The sequence below is a fragment of the Notothenia rossii genome (assembly GCF_949606895.1).
Source record: "Notothenia rossii genome assembly, chromosome: 7".
NCBI classification, from domain to species: Eukaryota; Metazoa; Chordata; class Actinopteri; order Perciformes; family Nototheniidae; genus Notothenia; species Notothenia rossii.
The window spans coordinates 4507178-4524061 of NC_136905.1; the positions used below are offsets into that span (position 1 = coordinate 4507178).

General features: G+C 38.3%; 2 protein-coding genes across 2 annotated transcripts in view; both read right to left on the reverse strand.

Annotated features, from left to right (window-relative positions):
• Nucleotides 1–1923: 1923 nt before the first annotated feature.
• The window catches only part of LOC307013503 (uncharacterized protein), a gene marked incomplete at its 3' end in the record, with an annotated part of 22704 nt that continues 7743 nt past the window's right edge, over nucleotides 1924–16884 (reverse strand). The window contains exon 9 of the mRNA XM_079640903.1: nucleotides 1924–2077. Coding sequence (XP_079497029.1) covers nucleotides 1924–2077 — 154 coding nt within the window. The remainder of the gene's footprint in view (nucleotides 2078–16884) is intronic.
• Nucleotides 8640–14753, reverse strand: LOC307012837 (lymphocyte antigen 75-like). Its single transcript, XM_079640033.1, has 8 exons — nucleotides 14317–14753; nucleotides 12771–12830; nucleotides 12351–12422; nucleotides 11560–11853; nucleotides 10306–10401; nucleotides 9797–9969; nucleotides 9244–9356; nucleotides 8640–9167 (listed from the first exon to the last, which is right to left on the reverse strand). Exons 3-8 carry the CDS (start codon nucleotides 12367–12369, stop codon nucleotides 9041–9043), a joined length of 822 nt encoding a protein of 273 aa, XP_079496159.1. The 5' UTR covers nucleotides 12370–12422; nucleotides 12771–12830; nucleotides 14317–14753; the 3' UTR covers nucleotides 8640–9040.

Consider the following 16884-nt stretch of genomic DNA (forward strand, 5'->3'; position numbering starts at 1 on the left):
AATGAATTAAAGTGCTACTTGTTATTTTGCCCGCTGAACGGCTGGTCCTGTGGCTCGTCTTTTTTTTTTAACTAGCTGATGCTCAATCTCAACCTCTTCTTCAAAGTCACTGTCAGACTCAAGATTCTCAGAAATGTGATCCTCTAATTCTGAAACCTCTTCCTCTTCCTCTACATCAGGGGTTTTCAAAGTGTGGGTAGGTGAGCCTCCCCTCAGAGAACATAAGAACAGCTGCGCCCCCCCCCTCCCAATTATTATTGCTGTTATTATTATTATTATTATTATTATTATTATTATTATTGTTGTTGCTATAATGCAGTTATATATGCAGTAATATGCAGTAATTCAATTGCATTTCAAAGAGGTCCAGTAAGAGAAAATGTAATTAAATGCTCTGTTTTCGCTGTCTACCTTCCGCCATTTGAAATTACTCCGACTGTTTCTCTCCTCTTGTCGTGTCTCTGTGTGTGTTTGAATCTATCGTGCTGACTGCACCGATTTGATTGGCTGAGTAGCGTCACCTCCTTAAAACATTAAACAATAATTTTTTCTAACATTTTTATTTTTATGTTTTAAACATATTGTATAAAACTCCCCCACTACTTGGACTATTCCTTGCACCCCTCTAGAATAAGCCCGAATGGTCTCAACCATATTTCATCAGTAACGTGCACTTGTTATTATAACAAGATCTCAAGGACACTGGTAGCGATCGGAAAATGGAGTGTTGTTCAGTTTGTGTGTTGTGGAACATGCGTGTCCGTGCATGAAAATATACCACACACCCAATTACAATTGCATGTTCAATTCACTACCCTGGAAGTTAATACAGTTGTTAAAGTTGGAACAGCCTGTGGACAGCCGTTCTTCCTTGCATGTCAGTCGCCGACACCTTCTTACAGAGGACAGGACAGGCACATCTAGCTGCAGCACGACCCGTATATTTCCGCACGCCGTGTTCTCAAGACATATTTTTTTTAACATTTTCAACATGGTGGATAAATCCTTATATGCTCCCGGTAACACACTGAACGTCAACTTTGCCTCCTTATTACACTCACCCCTACTTTAGTGGGAACAATGAGTCTGCGTCTTTGATGCACACAGGAATAAACGCAGATCATCCTCTGGCTGCAGCCTTTACCGGTACTTGCTTTTGATCAAAGTCAATGCGGAAAACCTGCACTCACACAGGTAGGTGGAGGTGAAGGGAATGAGGACTTTTACAGCCTTTTTGGCGAGGTGGGGGAACTCGGTCTCCACAGACAGCCACAAGTGGGCAAGTGTCACTTTACTCGTCTTTTTCTCATTCTTGTGTGTCTCACGCTGCGCCTCCCCTGAAGCTCTCTGGCGCCCCCCAGGGGAGGCGCGCCTCACACTTTGAAAACCGCTGCTCTACATCATCATCAAATGGTTCTCTCTCTTCCAAAATCATTTGCAAGGCCCTCTGAGCAGAGAATATTTTGACTATCTTGATCAGTTGTGATAAGGACCCAAACTGGCGAAGCTTTATTTATTCTGTCTCGCCCCATATTTGCAGCTGGGATAGAATGTGAAAAAAAAAAAAAAAGATTGGTTCCCGCAAGACATAATGCGGGAATGTGAGAACAGACAGGTGTCAGTGCTTGAATTTATCAACAATGTTGCAACCTTGTGCGGGAATGGCACACACACACACACACACACACACACACACACACACACACACACACACACACACACACACACACACACACACACACACACACACACACACACACACACACACACACACACACACACACACACACACACACACACACACACACACACACACACAGGAGAGGGACAACCCCAATAAGTACAAGAGGGCCCCTTTAAATAAATGTGTCTGTTTGTGATTGAGAGACAGACTGATTGCAGATGTGTTTGATGGGTTGAGTCTTATTTACGGCAGATAGATGCAGGCTTCTTCTCACACATCCACTTGTGTTGTTCTTGACAGCTGACCATGGTCCATTTCTTCAGAGACGACGGGTCATAGTCCACATATGCACAGGAAATGTTATTCCCAAGATTCGGTATAACCTTCCAGTTTCTATGAAACAACACGAAATACAGATTGGCGGATTTGGTTAGGGTGGAAAAGCAAGGCACTTCTGGATTGACTGTGTTTGTTTGACATACACATGTAAGTCGGTGTAAGCCATGTAATAGACTGATGAGTTTTCAAAGTTGTACCCTTTCTTTATCTTTACAGTATGCAATGAGCATTTGGTGATTTTTAAGGATAATGTTTGGATAAAACCTCGGGTGGATTTGGTTGATTTATTTTGAAGCTGCTAAGATTTACCAGTTGTTTCGATCAAAGTTAGTTGCTAAATGTCAATGTGTAATAAAGCCCAAAATGTAATATGTCAATGTCAGATCTTCGCCTTAAATAAGGATCATCGTTCAAGTTTATGAAGATGTAAAAAGCCTTACTCATAACACCTGGGGCTTGCATCCACCGTTGTCAAATACCAGTGGTTGGTTTGCCTATTCAGGTTACCACTCAGGCCCATCCACCGTTTGGCATCTCCTCCAAATCCACGGACAACTTTCTGTTCGGAAGGAAGTGAATTTAAAATACTCTATCAACTTTGGTTGGTGAGGCTAACCATACATTAATTGGCTGCAGGACAATTTCAGAATATCAGGATTTATATAAGAAATATAACAAATACCTCTTCTGCCTCATTATTCAAAACCACCAAATGAGATCCTTTGCTCTCACAGTCTTCTTTTGCGTGCTGCCAGGTGTTCTCCCTAGAGGAAAGCTGGTAACAGGAGGACTTGTGGCTCTGCCATCCACTGGGACAACATGGGATGTTCTGTTCTGCTCAGGAACAAACACAGGACAGGACACATCGGGACAAGATGTGACGGGGAGAGACAAGTCAGAGAAGGGCAAGATGGGGCAGAGAACAAGGCATAAGAAGACAACACAGGACAGAATTGATGATTGCAATAAAAGAAGTCAGAAAGTCTTGAAACATTTTCTCAACAGATTTAAATGTTTAGATATTTCACAGGTTAAGAACATTCCAGCAAAAATATTACATTGTCTGACAAAATCTCATGGAACTTCACTCAATATATATATCAAGATATATTAGCTTGGCCTAAAGTGGTGGACTGACAGAACGACTGAATGACATTGCCATACCAGACATACCCTTCTCTTGAAGCAGTCGGTCTTTCTCTGAAATCAAGGCTTCGATGTCACCAACTGACATTTTGGTGAAATTGTTCGGTGAAGCGTTGTTGGACTGGGTAGAACATTCAGCTAGAAAGAGAAACATATAAGAACTTTTCGCCCTCTGATATTATCTCTATTGACTTGAAGTGGACAAAATGTTAAAGGGCTCCTATTAACCTATTTTCCAACAATATCTTACAGATCTCAGATATATACAGAACATGTCTCTGAAGTGTTTGTCTGAAACACCAAACAGATCATTGCAGCACCCCATAATCCGGTCAGCCCTGATCCAAAAGAGCTGATTCTGTGTCTTTAGCTATAAATGCTAATGAGCTGCTGCTGGTCACGCCCCTCTGAGATGTGATTGGTTAAAAAAACGGAATAGTGCTCTAGGAGGAGATTCAGGTGATACCTTGGTTGGTTAGTGGCTAATGGTTACTAGATAGGGGTGACAGACAGAGGAAGGTGTTGGGCTTTGTGTGTCTTTCAGTGGTTACATGGTTAAAATAGACATTTGAGAATGGGTTCACATGTTCGAAGCAATAAATCGACACAAACACCTTCAATAAACTGATATTATTGTACTCACAGTAGATACGAAGGCCCACGATGGCTAACAGTACGAGCCAACACACTGCTATCAGAAGAATATTCCGAGTGAAGAAGAGAAACCACCGACCTGGAAAATAAGAATTCAGTTAAAGCATCTGAACAACAACATTTAACAGCCAAAGAAGCTTTAAAATGTGGATTGTTTTGTGTTCATAATGCACCTGGACGGGTTCTCTTTTTATCCACAGCGCCTCTTGAGACATTAACGTAGTCAGCTTCTTCTTCTTCAATTTCCTCTGAAAGATAAACACGTTATTTATATTTGAGTGCAGCTTTACTCCCAGTGTGTTGAGCATCCACGAGGAAGCATTGTATTGAAAGATGGATTTGATCATTTTTAAAGTTGTAATGTATAATTAACGTTCTGGTCACGCTGAAAAAGCATAAAGTTAATCTCCAGTCACAGATATTAATCTAAAGCAGAACTAAAAACCAAACACAGAGAATTGTTCGGTTCTCACGCTGACATTTTCTTTAAAATGCCAAACAAATGTCTTTCTGCTGAAACTGAAAACTATTAGAAAAACTAAAATATGACTTTTTTAAATAATCAAATTAATTTTGTCAGAAGAAGACGTTGATACATCGCCAGTTTCTTACTCAATTTATTCTGAGAGAAAGAAATGCATTGAATTTATAATTCTGTTTTTATCAGAGTTTGAAAATCACAATTTTAAAGATCACATTTGAAATAAATGTTGTTATTTTAAACCCTTTGTTGCTCAGATCTGGTCACGCATCAAAAACAGTATAAATAGGAAAAAATGTAGACAATGTCTCGGTAAAATGTTTTACACTCACACACAAATTGGAATATATTTAATTACCCATTTCCTGCTGAGTTCTTCTGTTCATCGTGGACAAGAGTCTGAAGTCCTGCTGCAGACCTGAAGCTGTCTGAGAGCGTCTGCTCTGATGTGACGCTCTTTAGTCGACTTCTGCTCTGAGGTTATGGTGTGAAGTTTTCATGTACTGTCAGGGTCACGTTGGAACCTATCAAATCGTTTTGACCTTATTTGGCTTGATTAACGTACTGATAACTTCGACGAGCAATATGAAAGAAAACGACAAGGATAAACACTTTGTCTCCTTATAAAGCCCTTCTGAAGAGCCCAGTGTGCTCTGATTGGCTTTCGGTAAAATTAGGAAGTGCATTTGTAGTAGTAGCAACATTTCTGAGTATTTTCAATTTTCTGCTACTTTATACTTCCACTCCACTTATCAGATATGTTATATTGTTATATGTGAGGAAGAAACTCACAAGATATCTAACAGTATATACTTTAAAAACGACTCAATCCTTCAGTTTCAGCTGCAACATTGAAGTGATTAATAAACATGTCAGGGAAGTGACACGGAGACTTGGACTCATCTGCACGACTCCACACAAAAGTACAAAAATAAACTTTATTAATTTTGGCAAAAAACAAAGACTTACTGAACGTGTCTCTTGAAACTGAAGATGTTAGCTTGGAAGCTCTGGCTCTCTTGACATTGTATGAAACAAGACGAACTGGCACAGGACAAAGGGACACGAGGACTATTTATAGAAGAGTTCCTGTCCCTCTCTGAAACTCTGCTGGTGCTGATGTTGACAGAGTGACTGAATATTGAGGCCTGATCTCCTTCTATCTTATTTTCATCAAAATGGTTGCACCATGAATTAAATTGTTTCTGCAGACTTGATTAAAGCACTGATGTATTCAAGGAAAACACAAAACAACAATGTGTGGCAGCACATTTATTCACTGGTGACAACAGAGTTAAACAAGACATTGCTTAAAGATGAAAATACAGATAGATAGCAGTTATATGTAAGCTGTACAACTACATAGTAAATACATCGCAACAGTTATTGAAAGAGTGTGAGGCCATTAGAAGCAATACAATAAAATGGTCCATAATCCTTACACTAATCAGAATCAGAATACCTTTATTAGTCCCACGGAGGGGAAATGTACGTAGTTAAAGCAGGAAAAAGAGCCACAGAAAGCTTAATGTTACATGCATTAAAAAAGTACTAAGTTATGATATAATAAAAAATATAATAAAAAAATTACATAATTTTCAAAATACACATCCTGTAACAGTTCTTAGGATTTAGCAGCCAGGTACATATTACACAGTTATTAACGGCATATATATATATTGCACATATAGCACATATTGCACATAGTTGATCCTGCAATCCAGGAGCTGAGGAGAGAACATGATGTTTAGATAAAGGCTGATAGATGTTATTATTCAAAGTGTTTAGTAACGTGTCTCTTACCTATCAGTCAGATCACTTCAATCTGCCCACTTCCATTTCCCATCTTCAACTCTCAGACCAATCCAGTATCCGTTAGATCCTGCTTTATTCGGGCTGTATTTATCGATGATGACGTTCTGACAACAGATAAACAGATATCAGGTATTTCCACCTTATAAGTATGTGCAACAGCCAAATCTGAAATCCATCCTTTGCAGTCTTCTCGAGCTTCTTCCCAGGTTTTCCAACCAGGAGAAGGAGGGTCATTGATCGCATAGCAGCTGGGCGGAGAGAGTCCCCAGCCAAACTGACACGCTTGACAGTTTGTCTCTGAAACAACAGAGTGCAAACAATAATCAACATCACTGCATTGTGATATTAGTGTTATTATTAATATCGTACCTTATTAATGGGTTCAGAACTTACTGTCAGGTTGTCTGCAGTAGGAATCGATGCTCCACTGAGCTCGACTGACGTTGAGCTCATTCCAGTTTGTCTCCATGCTTTGTATTTTCTCTGTTAGGATGTTTTTCTGGGTCTCCAGCTTCTGTTTTTGTGTTTCTGAGACATTATACGCTTGTGTCAGGTTGCCCATTTTGTCCGTCAGATTCTGGATGTCCCTCTTCATGTTTGCATTTTTGAGTTTTGTGTTGGTTGCCAGTAGAGTTGAGTTTCCGTTTACCTGGTTCTGCTCACTCTCATGGCTTAGTGTAGCAACTGCAAAATAAAAAACATAGCTTCTTAATCACACTGATAATTCAATTTAGTCTTTTGGTCATGTGCCTCTTTTGGAAGCTTTTTATTCTCCGTTTCTCTTCAGGTTTCAGCAAATTAGTTATTCTTGGTGTCCAGCTCCTGGTTTTGTGTTTTCAGCTCCTGGACTCCTGCAAACAGGTTTGTGACGTTGCTTTCTAAGACATTATAGACTTGTGTCAGGTTGCCCAACTGGTTCGTTAGATTCTTGTTGTCCCTCGTCAAGTTTGCATTTTCTAAGCTGAGTTTTGTGTTGATTGCCCGTAGAGTTGAGTTTTCTTTTAACTGGTTTGGATCACTCTCATGAATTAATGTAACTGCAAAATGAGAAATTAGCTTCTTTTATAATCAAGGTTATATTGCAATTTCGTTTTTTGTTTATTTGCCTCTTTTGTAAGCTTTTTCCTATCAGTCTCACTTTAAGTTTTCCGGTCTTTAGACTCAAACTAAAAGTGTCTCAGTCCGTCTCAAAGTTTTCTGACTTCTCCAATTCTCAGACCCATTTATATTTCACATTGCCTGAAACTGCTTGTCACTGTAGTTTGAGGTCAACATTACTAAGAGAGGAGTGAAATGGGGAAGTCTTCAGGCCACACATTTTGTGAAATAGCAAGCGCTGGTGGGTAGAGAGTGGGATAAACTCAGAACTTCACAGAGGCTCAGTAACATGAAAGACACATGACATTTGTTAATATATTGACATTAGATAGACTTTCATTGTCGTTTGGGTCTGATCATATGATTTGTTAAGAATAAGAGAAATATAGAATATAACTTGACTCATCTTTTAATTATTTGTATGCATGCTTGTCTGTATTTCCCACTAATGGTGCCTGCAGGTATGTACAGTATAGGAAAGTCTCAAACAAATTAATGAACGTCTTCTTGATTGATAATCTTGCTTTATTTGGGAAAACCAGCACAATACATTAAAGGATGCTTCCTCCATGTCGGCCCGCCCACACACACACACACACACACACACACACACACACACACACACACACACACACACACACACACACACACACACACACACACACACACACACACACACACACACACACACACACACACACACACACACACACACACACACACACACACACACACACACACACACACACACACACACAACACGCTGATGATGAGTGTATGTTCAATGACAAAGAAAAGCGCCAATGTTCCTGCAGATCAGTTAAACAAGTTATTGCTTAGTAGAAGTAGAAACAGCATTAAAAACAATAAAATAATCAGAGCTTTGGGGAATGTTGATCTGTCGGACTTGGGTACAGCCTTTATTTATAAAGCCAATGTTGTGCAATACTTTATAATGCAAAAATATTAACCAAAATGTATCGTTAAGCAAAGCAGTAGTAAGAGTACTTCTACCAACTCTGAGTATAAATACATATCCTTGTAAATGTATAGCCTATAGATACAAATAAAGATAAACAGACAAATATAGTGCAAGTAAATAGAAAAACCCGCACCCTAAAGAAAAGGGTAGTCCCTGTCTGCCCTTCTTTCATTGTTGACTTTTTGTAAGGTTTCTTTGGAAACTGAAGTTACGAAGATGGTCAGCTGGCCCTCTTTTTTTCTCTCCCAGTGGAACCCTCTCAGCATCTTCTCCCCTCTTCACTCAATTGTTTCACTCCCTCCTTTCCAGGCAAATGTAAACATGAAAATTGTTTTGTTTAAAAAAATCAAAATGTTGGATTTTTATAAAAGAAATAGTTTAAAGAAGTGAAAAAGTGTGATAAGAGTCTTTATACAAGTTATTGGAGTATGATATATTAGATAAATAGATACATTATTTCTAAGTAGCAGCCATATGAATATTAGTGTTTCAAAAGTTCAGGTGTTTAACAGTCTTATTGCCTGTGGGATGAAACTGTCATGACGGTCTTAACATCATAGACTCAAACATGAATTAGCTTCTAGATACATCACACACATAACTCTCATCTCTACATATTAAAATGTTTAACATCACAATACAAATGCTTAACAAAACAGCTCTGAGCAAGTTCTGTTAAAACCAAAGATGTAGCAACTCCTATTGGCTAACATAAAGCAGCATTTAAAAATGTGTTGGTCCTTTTATATCAAATGATCACTATATACCGATATGATAAATTAGGTTACTGCATCTCTGAAAAAGTTAAAGAAAAGCAGATGTAAGAGTATGACTGCAGTGTTTAAACAGATAGAGCTTTCTTTTGGCAGATCCATTGTTGTTTCTCTTCACAGCTCACTGATGACCATGGTTTGCTGTTCCGGACAGAGATTACACAGTGACCCTCAGTAGGTGGGTCTACCCAGGAGCTGAGGAAAAAAAGGAAGTGTAGATAAAGGCTGATAGATTTGTATGGTTCAAAATGTTTAGCAACGTGTCTCTTACCTCTCAGTCAGATCACTTCCATTTGTCCACTTCCATTTCCCCTTTTCAACTCTCAGGCCAATCCAGTATCCATTAGTTGCTGAACTAACTGGCCTATATATATTGATCATGATCTGAAAACAGATAGAAAGTCATCAGGTATTTAAACATAATACTCAAATCAACATGTTATAAAATAGATTTAGCCGAAGTTGGGAAATGATTTTGTCAAAGCAGCAATGTTTTCAGGCGATCTTAAAGTCTTTAAAGGTGAGGGGGGAAAGTATAAACATCATAAAATTAAATGAAAAATAAAAACAATAAACAGCAGCAAGTATCTACAGTAGAAAGGACATTAACCAAACATAATACTCCTAGTTAAGTTAGACCGTTCTATAAAATAACCATATATTACAGTAGCAGAAACACAAATATACGATAGTATATAAATTACAGTTGTGTTCATTAGCTGTTGTGCAAAATGTTCATGGTAATGGAGAGGGAGAAACTAAAACGTTCAGACTCAAAGTGTGTCCCGACCTACAGAAAATACTTCCTAATTTCATAATTGTACCTTTTCAATTAGACTATGTGCAGCAGCCAGATCTGCATTAACCGCTCTGCAGTGTTCTCGAGCTTCTTCCCAGGTTAACAGATCTGTAGCGTAAGGGTGTTTAACCGAGTAGCAGCTCGGCCCGTAGAGTATCCAGTTCTTCTCACATGGTCGACACTGTTTCACTGAAACAACTGAGACCAACCCATTATCCACATGACTGCTTTTTAATTGTGATCATTATTACCAATCTACCTATCTGTAACTACCAATATGATCAAACTTTAAAAACCATTGGACAAAGATTTATTTAATAATGGCTATCAGCAAACACACTGCGATTGGTGGAAAATACAGTGAATAATAGACACCTCTGGCCTTAGTAATGTAACTGAACAACATGAATTAACAGTTAATATAAAATAAAAAGATCTGATTTAATATTCACGTTTTTAACCTTAATCCCTATTTTAGTTTTAAATAATAAGACTGTTAAATAAATCTCACGTTTACTTGTGTTCACAGCTCACCTGGAAGAATTGCTATTTCATCCTCAGGGCCTTTTGGTGCATTCACATAGTCAGCTTCCCTCCCATTATGTTCAGCAGGCATGAGGAACCGTTTTACTAAATGAGGGAGTTCATAATCAAACACAACGATGTAAAATGAGTTGCTGTCACGCAAAGAACAGAGCAGGAAAGCAGAACTAAAAACACAGAGAAGTGTATCATGCTGACTTTTTAAAACGAGATTAAAGACCAATTAGACAAACTGAAATCTGCTTCCTATAAATAAAACATTTGTAAATGTTATTGTTGAAAATGTTGTATTTAGTACAATAGTTAATCATGTGTGGTTAACATATTGATAAACTACAAGCTTCTTCCTTAATTCACTCTAAAAGAAATCCCCCAAATATATTAAACATGATGTCTCTATGTTCAGCAGAGTTGATCAATTATAATTTTAAAGATTCAATCTTATATGAATTTGGATATTTAAAATAATTTGCTGCGAGGGAGTGGTCAAGCCTCAGAAGCAACTCACGCATATAATAATAATAATAATAATATGTTAATTTATTATAGCACCTTTCAGATAGAATTTCACAACGCGCTTCACAAGAAAGAACAAAAGTTAAAATTAAGAACACAGAAACATGAATACAATAACCATCAATATTATAAATGATACATTTTATTATAAAATTAAGCTCATTTCAACAACAAGGCACTTTAAAGTACTGTTAAAAAATAATTAAAGGAGTAAACCATAATGCAAAACAAACACATTATATAATGACATTTAAACTAGTGATGCAATCGATAAAAAGTTTTAATCACGATATTCACTAAAACGACTAATCACGATTAACCACAAGTTAAAACTTCTAATATTTACTTGTATTTTGGAGGTTAATAAAACAAATACATGTGTGGTGTTGTAACACATGGAGTTTCTTACTTTATTATAATGTTTAGCTAAAGCAAATGCTGCTGCTGTGATTGCCCTCTGTGTAATGCGCGATACCCATATGCTCGTGTGGTAGTATACTGCCATGGCAGTTCTCATATTGCAAGCACTAAGAATATGATCTGTTCCTACAGCGGTCACCCTATATCTCTGTGCAATGATTCAGTGAATGCCTTTCCTCTGTTTTCACCACACAGAGTTCTGACATTACTGCAGGAAGACAGGGTCACATTTAGTAACGTGATTTGCATATTGTTTTATAATATATATTGTCAAGCTTATTCCTCCTAGTGAATGGTTCCTGAACATACCTTCACCCTCTTTGCAGTACTCATTGATGCTCCACTGAGCTCGACTGACGTTGAGCTCATTCCAGTTCGTCTCCATTTCTTGTATTTGCGTTGTCAAGCCATCTTTCTGTGATGTCAGCGTCTTGATTTCTGCATTCAGGTCTTTCACGTTGCTTTCTGAGACAGTGTAGGCTTGTATCAGGTTGTCACAGCTGACCGTGAGATTCTCCCGTGTCTCCAGCTCCTGGTTTCTTGATGTCAGCTTCAGGATTTCTGCACTCTGCTTGGCGTTGTCTTCTGAAAGTTCAGAGGTAACTACAGAGACAGAGGAAGGTGTTGGGCTGTGAAGCTTCTGTTTAATTGTTCTTAATAGACATTGAAGAACGGGTTCACATGTTTGAATCTCTCTTGAATCAATAGTCAAGTGTTCATATGAACATGTGAACGACTGCCTCGTTAAGTGCAAAATTATATTCTATACTATGGGACGTTCTGGTAGTCTACAGTACCTGAAATATAAAACACTGAAATACTTCTTTGCACAGAGCCAATTTGAACATCAAGAAGGATAAGTCACGGAGCTTACGGAACAGGAACAACTGTGACATTTTAAACTGCGGCTTTTTGACCGATTGGCAAAACAAGCAAACACCTTCACACACGCTTCACTTTCACGCCACATGTCAGCTTCCTATTGCTAAATTGTGGCATCAAACGAGAGGGGAGATGTTGGATCGACAGACAGAGTTACAGAGCTTCAGGTCACATTTAATACAAACTGTTGAACTAACATTCACACAGAAGATACTCACAGTAGATACGAAGACCCATGATGGCTAACAGTATGAGCCAACACACTGCTATTGGAAGAAAAAACCTGAGGCCTGAAAAATAAGTATTCTGTTAAAAAACCTTTACAAAGGTTTCGAAAGGTTTCAAAGGTTTTAAAGTCATATACACAGATACAGTTTAGTCTAAAAACTGTGGTCGCAGGTTGGTTAACACATGCAATAAATAACCATATAAAATACTTAAAACACTAGTGCAAGCTCAGGAGTTTAGTAGTCTTATGGCCTAACATAATTTAACAGGCTAAGCTAATGTGTTTAATACATTATAAACACACCACGAAAATAGCTTAGCAATTGTAACCATAGTCACTATCTCACTGTTTTACCTGTATGTTTGTTTTAAACATGTTAACAGTATAGTGAAATATATTGATCATGCACCTGGAGGGGATGCCTTTGTATCCACGGTGCCTTCTGGTGCAGCTTCTTTTTTGGTGTCCTCTGAAAGATATAGCCGTCATGTGTTAAGTTTCTATGAAGTTTATCAGAATCAGAAACTGGTTTATTACCAGGTAGGTTGACACATACGAGGAATTCGACTTGGTGTTGCGGTACATACATTAACAACCTCTTAAGCCCCAAGCCTGTTTTTCAGGTTTCAGGCTCGAAAATGACATTCCCAGAACAAATGACCATATCTTCCCTTCTAAAAAGGTTAAATTAATAATCTTTTTTCTCAAAGTAATGATAAACTTGTGAGTTGGATGTAGAAAACTCAGAATCAATATAGATGTTTTTTATTTTAAAGAAAATTCAGATTGAACATGGTAAAAAACTGTAAATTAATTATAGTGTCCGTCCAAAAAATATGTTTTACTTATAGTGAAAACTAACCTTGGATGATGGGATGGTAGACTAAAAGCTTTAGGAATCCAAAGTACAACATATAATAAGTACCCTGAATCAAGATTGATGCAAAACAAGTGATATTTGACCTTTTTAGACAGATTTATCAAAAGAAACCTCTTCTGGGGCCATTTGGGTGGATTTTCCATATCTCTGGCCCCCCTTCTTCGATTTTGACATGTGACATCTCTTTCTGACCGTTAGAGCCAATAGAATCGAAGGGAAATCGTCCCGCACACACTCATGTTAAAAAAAAAAGCTGGCGTCTTCGCGCATTCAATGAAGCTACAGAGCCTAGGAATGGCCTGCTCTACTTTTTTAAAAGGGAATTGCAGTTTTATTGCTTAAAGATTATCAGAACATTTCAAAGGGGACACAGCCACATTGGATATTAGCCTATGGATTAACTACATCATCGTTGTTATCGTTTGAATGCCATTGAAGACCAGTTTAGACCAGACAAAGACGAAGGTAAGCCATGTTAGCGTTGTGGGCTACCTAGCGCCACTTGTTTTGATGTACGTTTTTGTTGATAACGTTGTGAGTTTGTATCTTTCACTGTTGAGGTGGGCACCGTTAGATTCTGTGTCTTTACGATCATAAACGATGTGTTGGATGTGCAGCTAGGATAAGTAATAAGGGAGCTAGGAGTGATTTTCGGTGCCGTAATAGGTTAGCATTTTTCGCTCGGGGCTAATTCAGAGGCTCACTGTTAGCATGGTGGGTTTTTTTTGAAAAAAAAAAATGAAAAAGATGAGAATGAGTTTTTTCCCGTTATATGGATATAAAATATTCATAGTTTATTAAATATTAAGGTTCCTTAGACGTTGTTTCCTGCAAATGACGCGATTTCGGCCCCGGAACCGGGTCCGTGGGTCTTAAGAGAATGAAAATAAAACAGATAGGAAACAATTTTAAGAAAACTATAATGAGTATGAGTATGGTAACTGTACATGAATTAACAGTTAATATAAAATAAAAAGAGCTGATTTCATATTCACGTGTGTAGCCTTCATCCCTATTTTATTTAAATAATATGACTGTTAAATAAATCTCATGTTTACTTGTGTTCACAGCTCACCTGGATGCGTTGCCTTTTTATCCGCAGGGCCTTTTGGTACATTCACATAGTCAGCTTCTTCTGTGATTTCCTCTGGAAGATAAACACATACTGTTTAATCAGATATGCAGTTTCACTCCCATTATGTTGATTGATTGATTGATAGATTGATTGATACATTTTTATTTCGAACAAGTAAAATTACAAAAACAATTGTTGCAGTGCATAGTCATGTAAAACAAATCAAAACAAAAAAATGACAAAACAAAAAATGAAATTTACAACAACAACAACAGCATTAACAACATAAACAGTGCCACATCTAATGTTCGAAAAGGAGTGAGAAGAAGTATAAGTTATTTAATCTCACCCCCTTGTCCCTAAATGATTTATTTATAATTTGTAATCTGCAATAATTATCATTTTATGCATTATTATTGATATTATTAGGGCCCGAGCACGGAGCGCTAGGACCCAGCGCTAGGACGAGGAACCTATTGTTATTGGAGGAATTATTATTATTATTTTTCTGCGCTTTCGACCTGTTTTTGAGAGCTTTAAGATGCTTCAAAAGTTGTATAGTTTTGCACGGACGCCAGTACCGGTGAAAAATGTTACATTCTGGAGTCAATAGGTTAAATATTCCAACCTGCTCACTAGCGCCACCTATCAAAATCCCATTTCAGAATAAATGGACAAAGTCGCCCCGCAACTCCGAAGGACCTGAAATGTTGCACACATATCCGGGTGGACCTGCTCTACAAATAATCCTATTGGAACCCTAAGCTCCGCCTACATTTTTACGATTTACTGGATCGGCGTATATGACAGCGTGTTCCAGTTCCCGCCAATATCCAGCAACTTCGCACAGCCATTGAAGAGAAGTGGACCAACATTCCACAGGCCACAATCAACAACCTGATCAACTCTATGCGAAGGAGATGTGTTGCACTGCGTGAGGCAAATGGTGGTCACACCAGATACTGACTGGTTTTCGAATTTTTGATTCCATCACAAAGCTGATGAATCAAATCACCAGCCAGTATTTCCGTTCTTCTGGTTGCTGTGGAATCTGAGAGGGGGATTTGCTTGATTTTAGCTGTCATTTCCTCTTTTTGTTTGCCTTCAAACATTGTCTCCATCACTTCAGTCATGCATTCTTTAATTATTTCTGCATCAGAGAATGGCTTCTTGTGTTTAGCCAACACCCATGCCACTCTGAGTGAGCACTCAGTTGCCTTTTCTCGTTGTGACATAGATGTTACAAGGATCCTGCTTGCATCTTGATATGAGGATTTCATCCCATTTATTTTTGTGGTTCTTACCGTTGAATTTTGAGGGAAGGTCACTTCAAAATAGTTGTGTTTCGTTTCATAGTGCCGTTTCAAATTGCCACTCTTCACAAGAGCTACCGTTTCTTGGCATATTAGGCACATTGGTTTGGTGCTCGCTGGAGGGAAGATGAACACATATTTTTCAGTCTACTCATCTTTGAATTTTGTCGACTTTTCTTTTATTGGTCATCTTTGAACATGCCATTTTTCTAGCTTTACTAGCTACACTAGGCTACAGCTGAAACTACTAGCTACATGCAACTAGATGCGCTGTCAACTCTCGCTCTGACTTTATTTATTTGTTATTATAACTCCCGCGCTGACTCAGACAGGTTGAAAGACGATGCACGCATTTCCATTCCGCGAAGACCCGCCCTCCTGTGCCTCTGATTCGCAGACTGTTGGTGGGGGGAAAAAACGCTGACGGGATACTGAATGTGATTGGACCAAAGCGTTGACACTTGACACACACACAGACAGTGGAACAGTCGGACATGCAGAGCGCTGTTTGCAGTGGACATAGCGGAGAATTTTGACTCGTTGCGAATGCGTTGTGGCGATGTCTCACATATAATACAGATGGATAATACATATGAAAAGTATAATTTGCTCAGAGTCCAGAGACAGTGGTGGTTCGGTCCGGATCCGGACCGGAGTCCGGACTTTGAGGATACCTGTACAGTATAAACAATTTAGGACCCAACACTGACCCCTGGGGGACACCACAAGCAATGTTCAGCACGCATGAGGAACCATTTTACTAAATGATGGAGTTTATAATCAAACTCAATGATGTAAAATGAGTTGCTGTCACGCAAAGCATCAGAGCAGAAAAACAGAACTAAAAACACACAGAGAAGTGTATCATGCTGACTTTTTAAAACGAGATTAAAGACCAATTAGACTAACTCAACTGTGCCTCTTTCAAGTAAAACATTTGTACATGTTATTGTTAAAAAATTGAACACATTTAGTATTTAGTACAATAGTTCATCATGTGTGGTTAACATATTGATAAACTACAAGCTTCTTCCTTAATTCACTCTAAAATAAATCCCCCAAATGCATTAAACATTATGTCTCTATGTTCAGCAGAGTTGATCAATTATAATTGTAAAGATTCAATCTTAAATGAATTTGGATTTTTAAAATAATTAGCTGCTAGGGAGTGGTCAAGCCTCAGAAGCAATTTACGCATATATGGTCATTACATAGCAGAACATGTTGGTAAAGGCAAATAAAAACATATCATAGG

Excerpts from the sequence above, each read along its gene's own strand:
- LOC307012837 (XM_079640033.1), bottom strand. Across the intron at positions 10,402-11,559 it reads GTACTGCAAAGAGGGTGAAG|TAAAACGGTTCCTCATGCCT; the intron begins GTATGTTCAGGA and ends TCCCTCATTTAG. Across the intron at positions 9,168-9,243 it reads GGAAGTGATCTGACTGAGAG|CTCCTGGGTAGACCCACCTA; the intron begins GTAAGAGACACG and ends TTTTTTCCTCAG.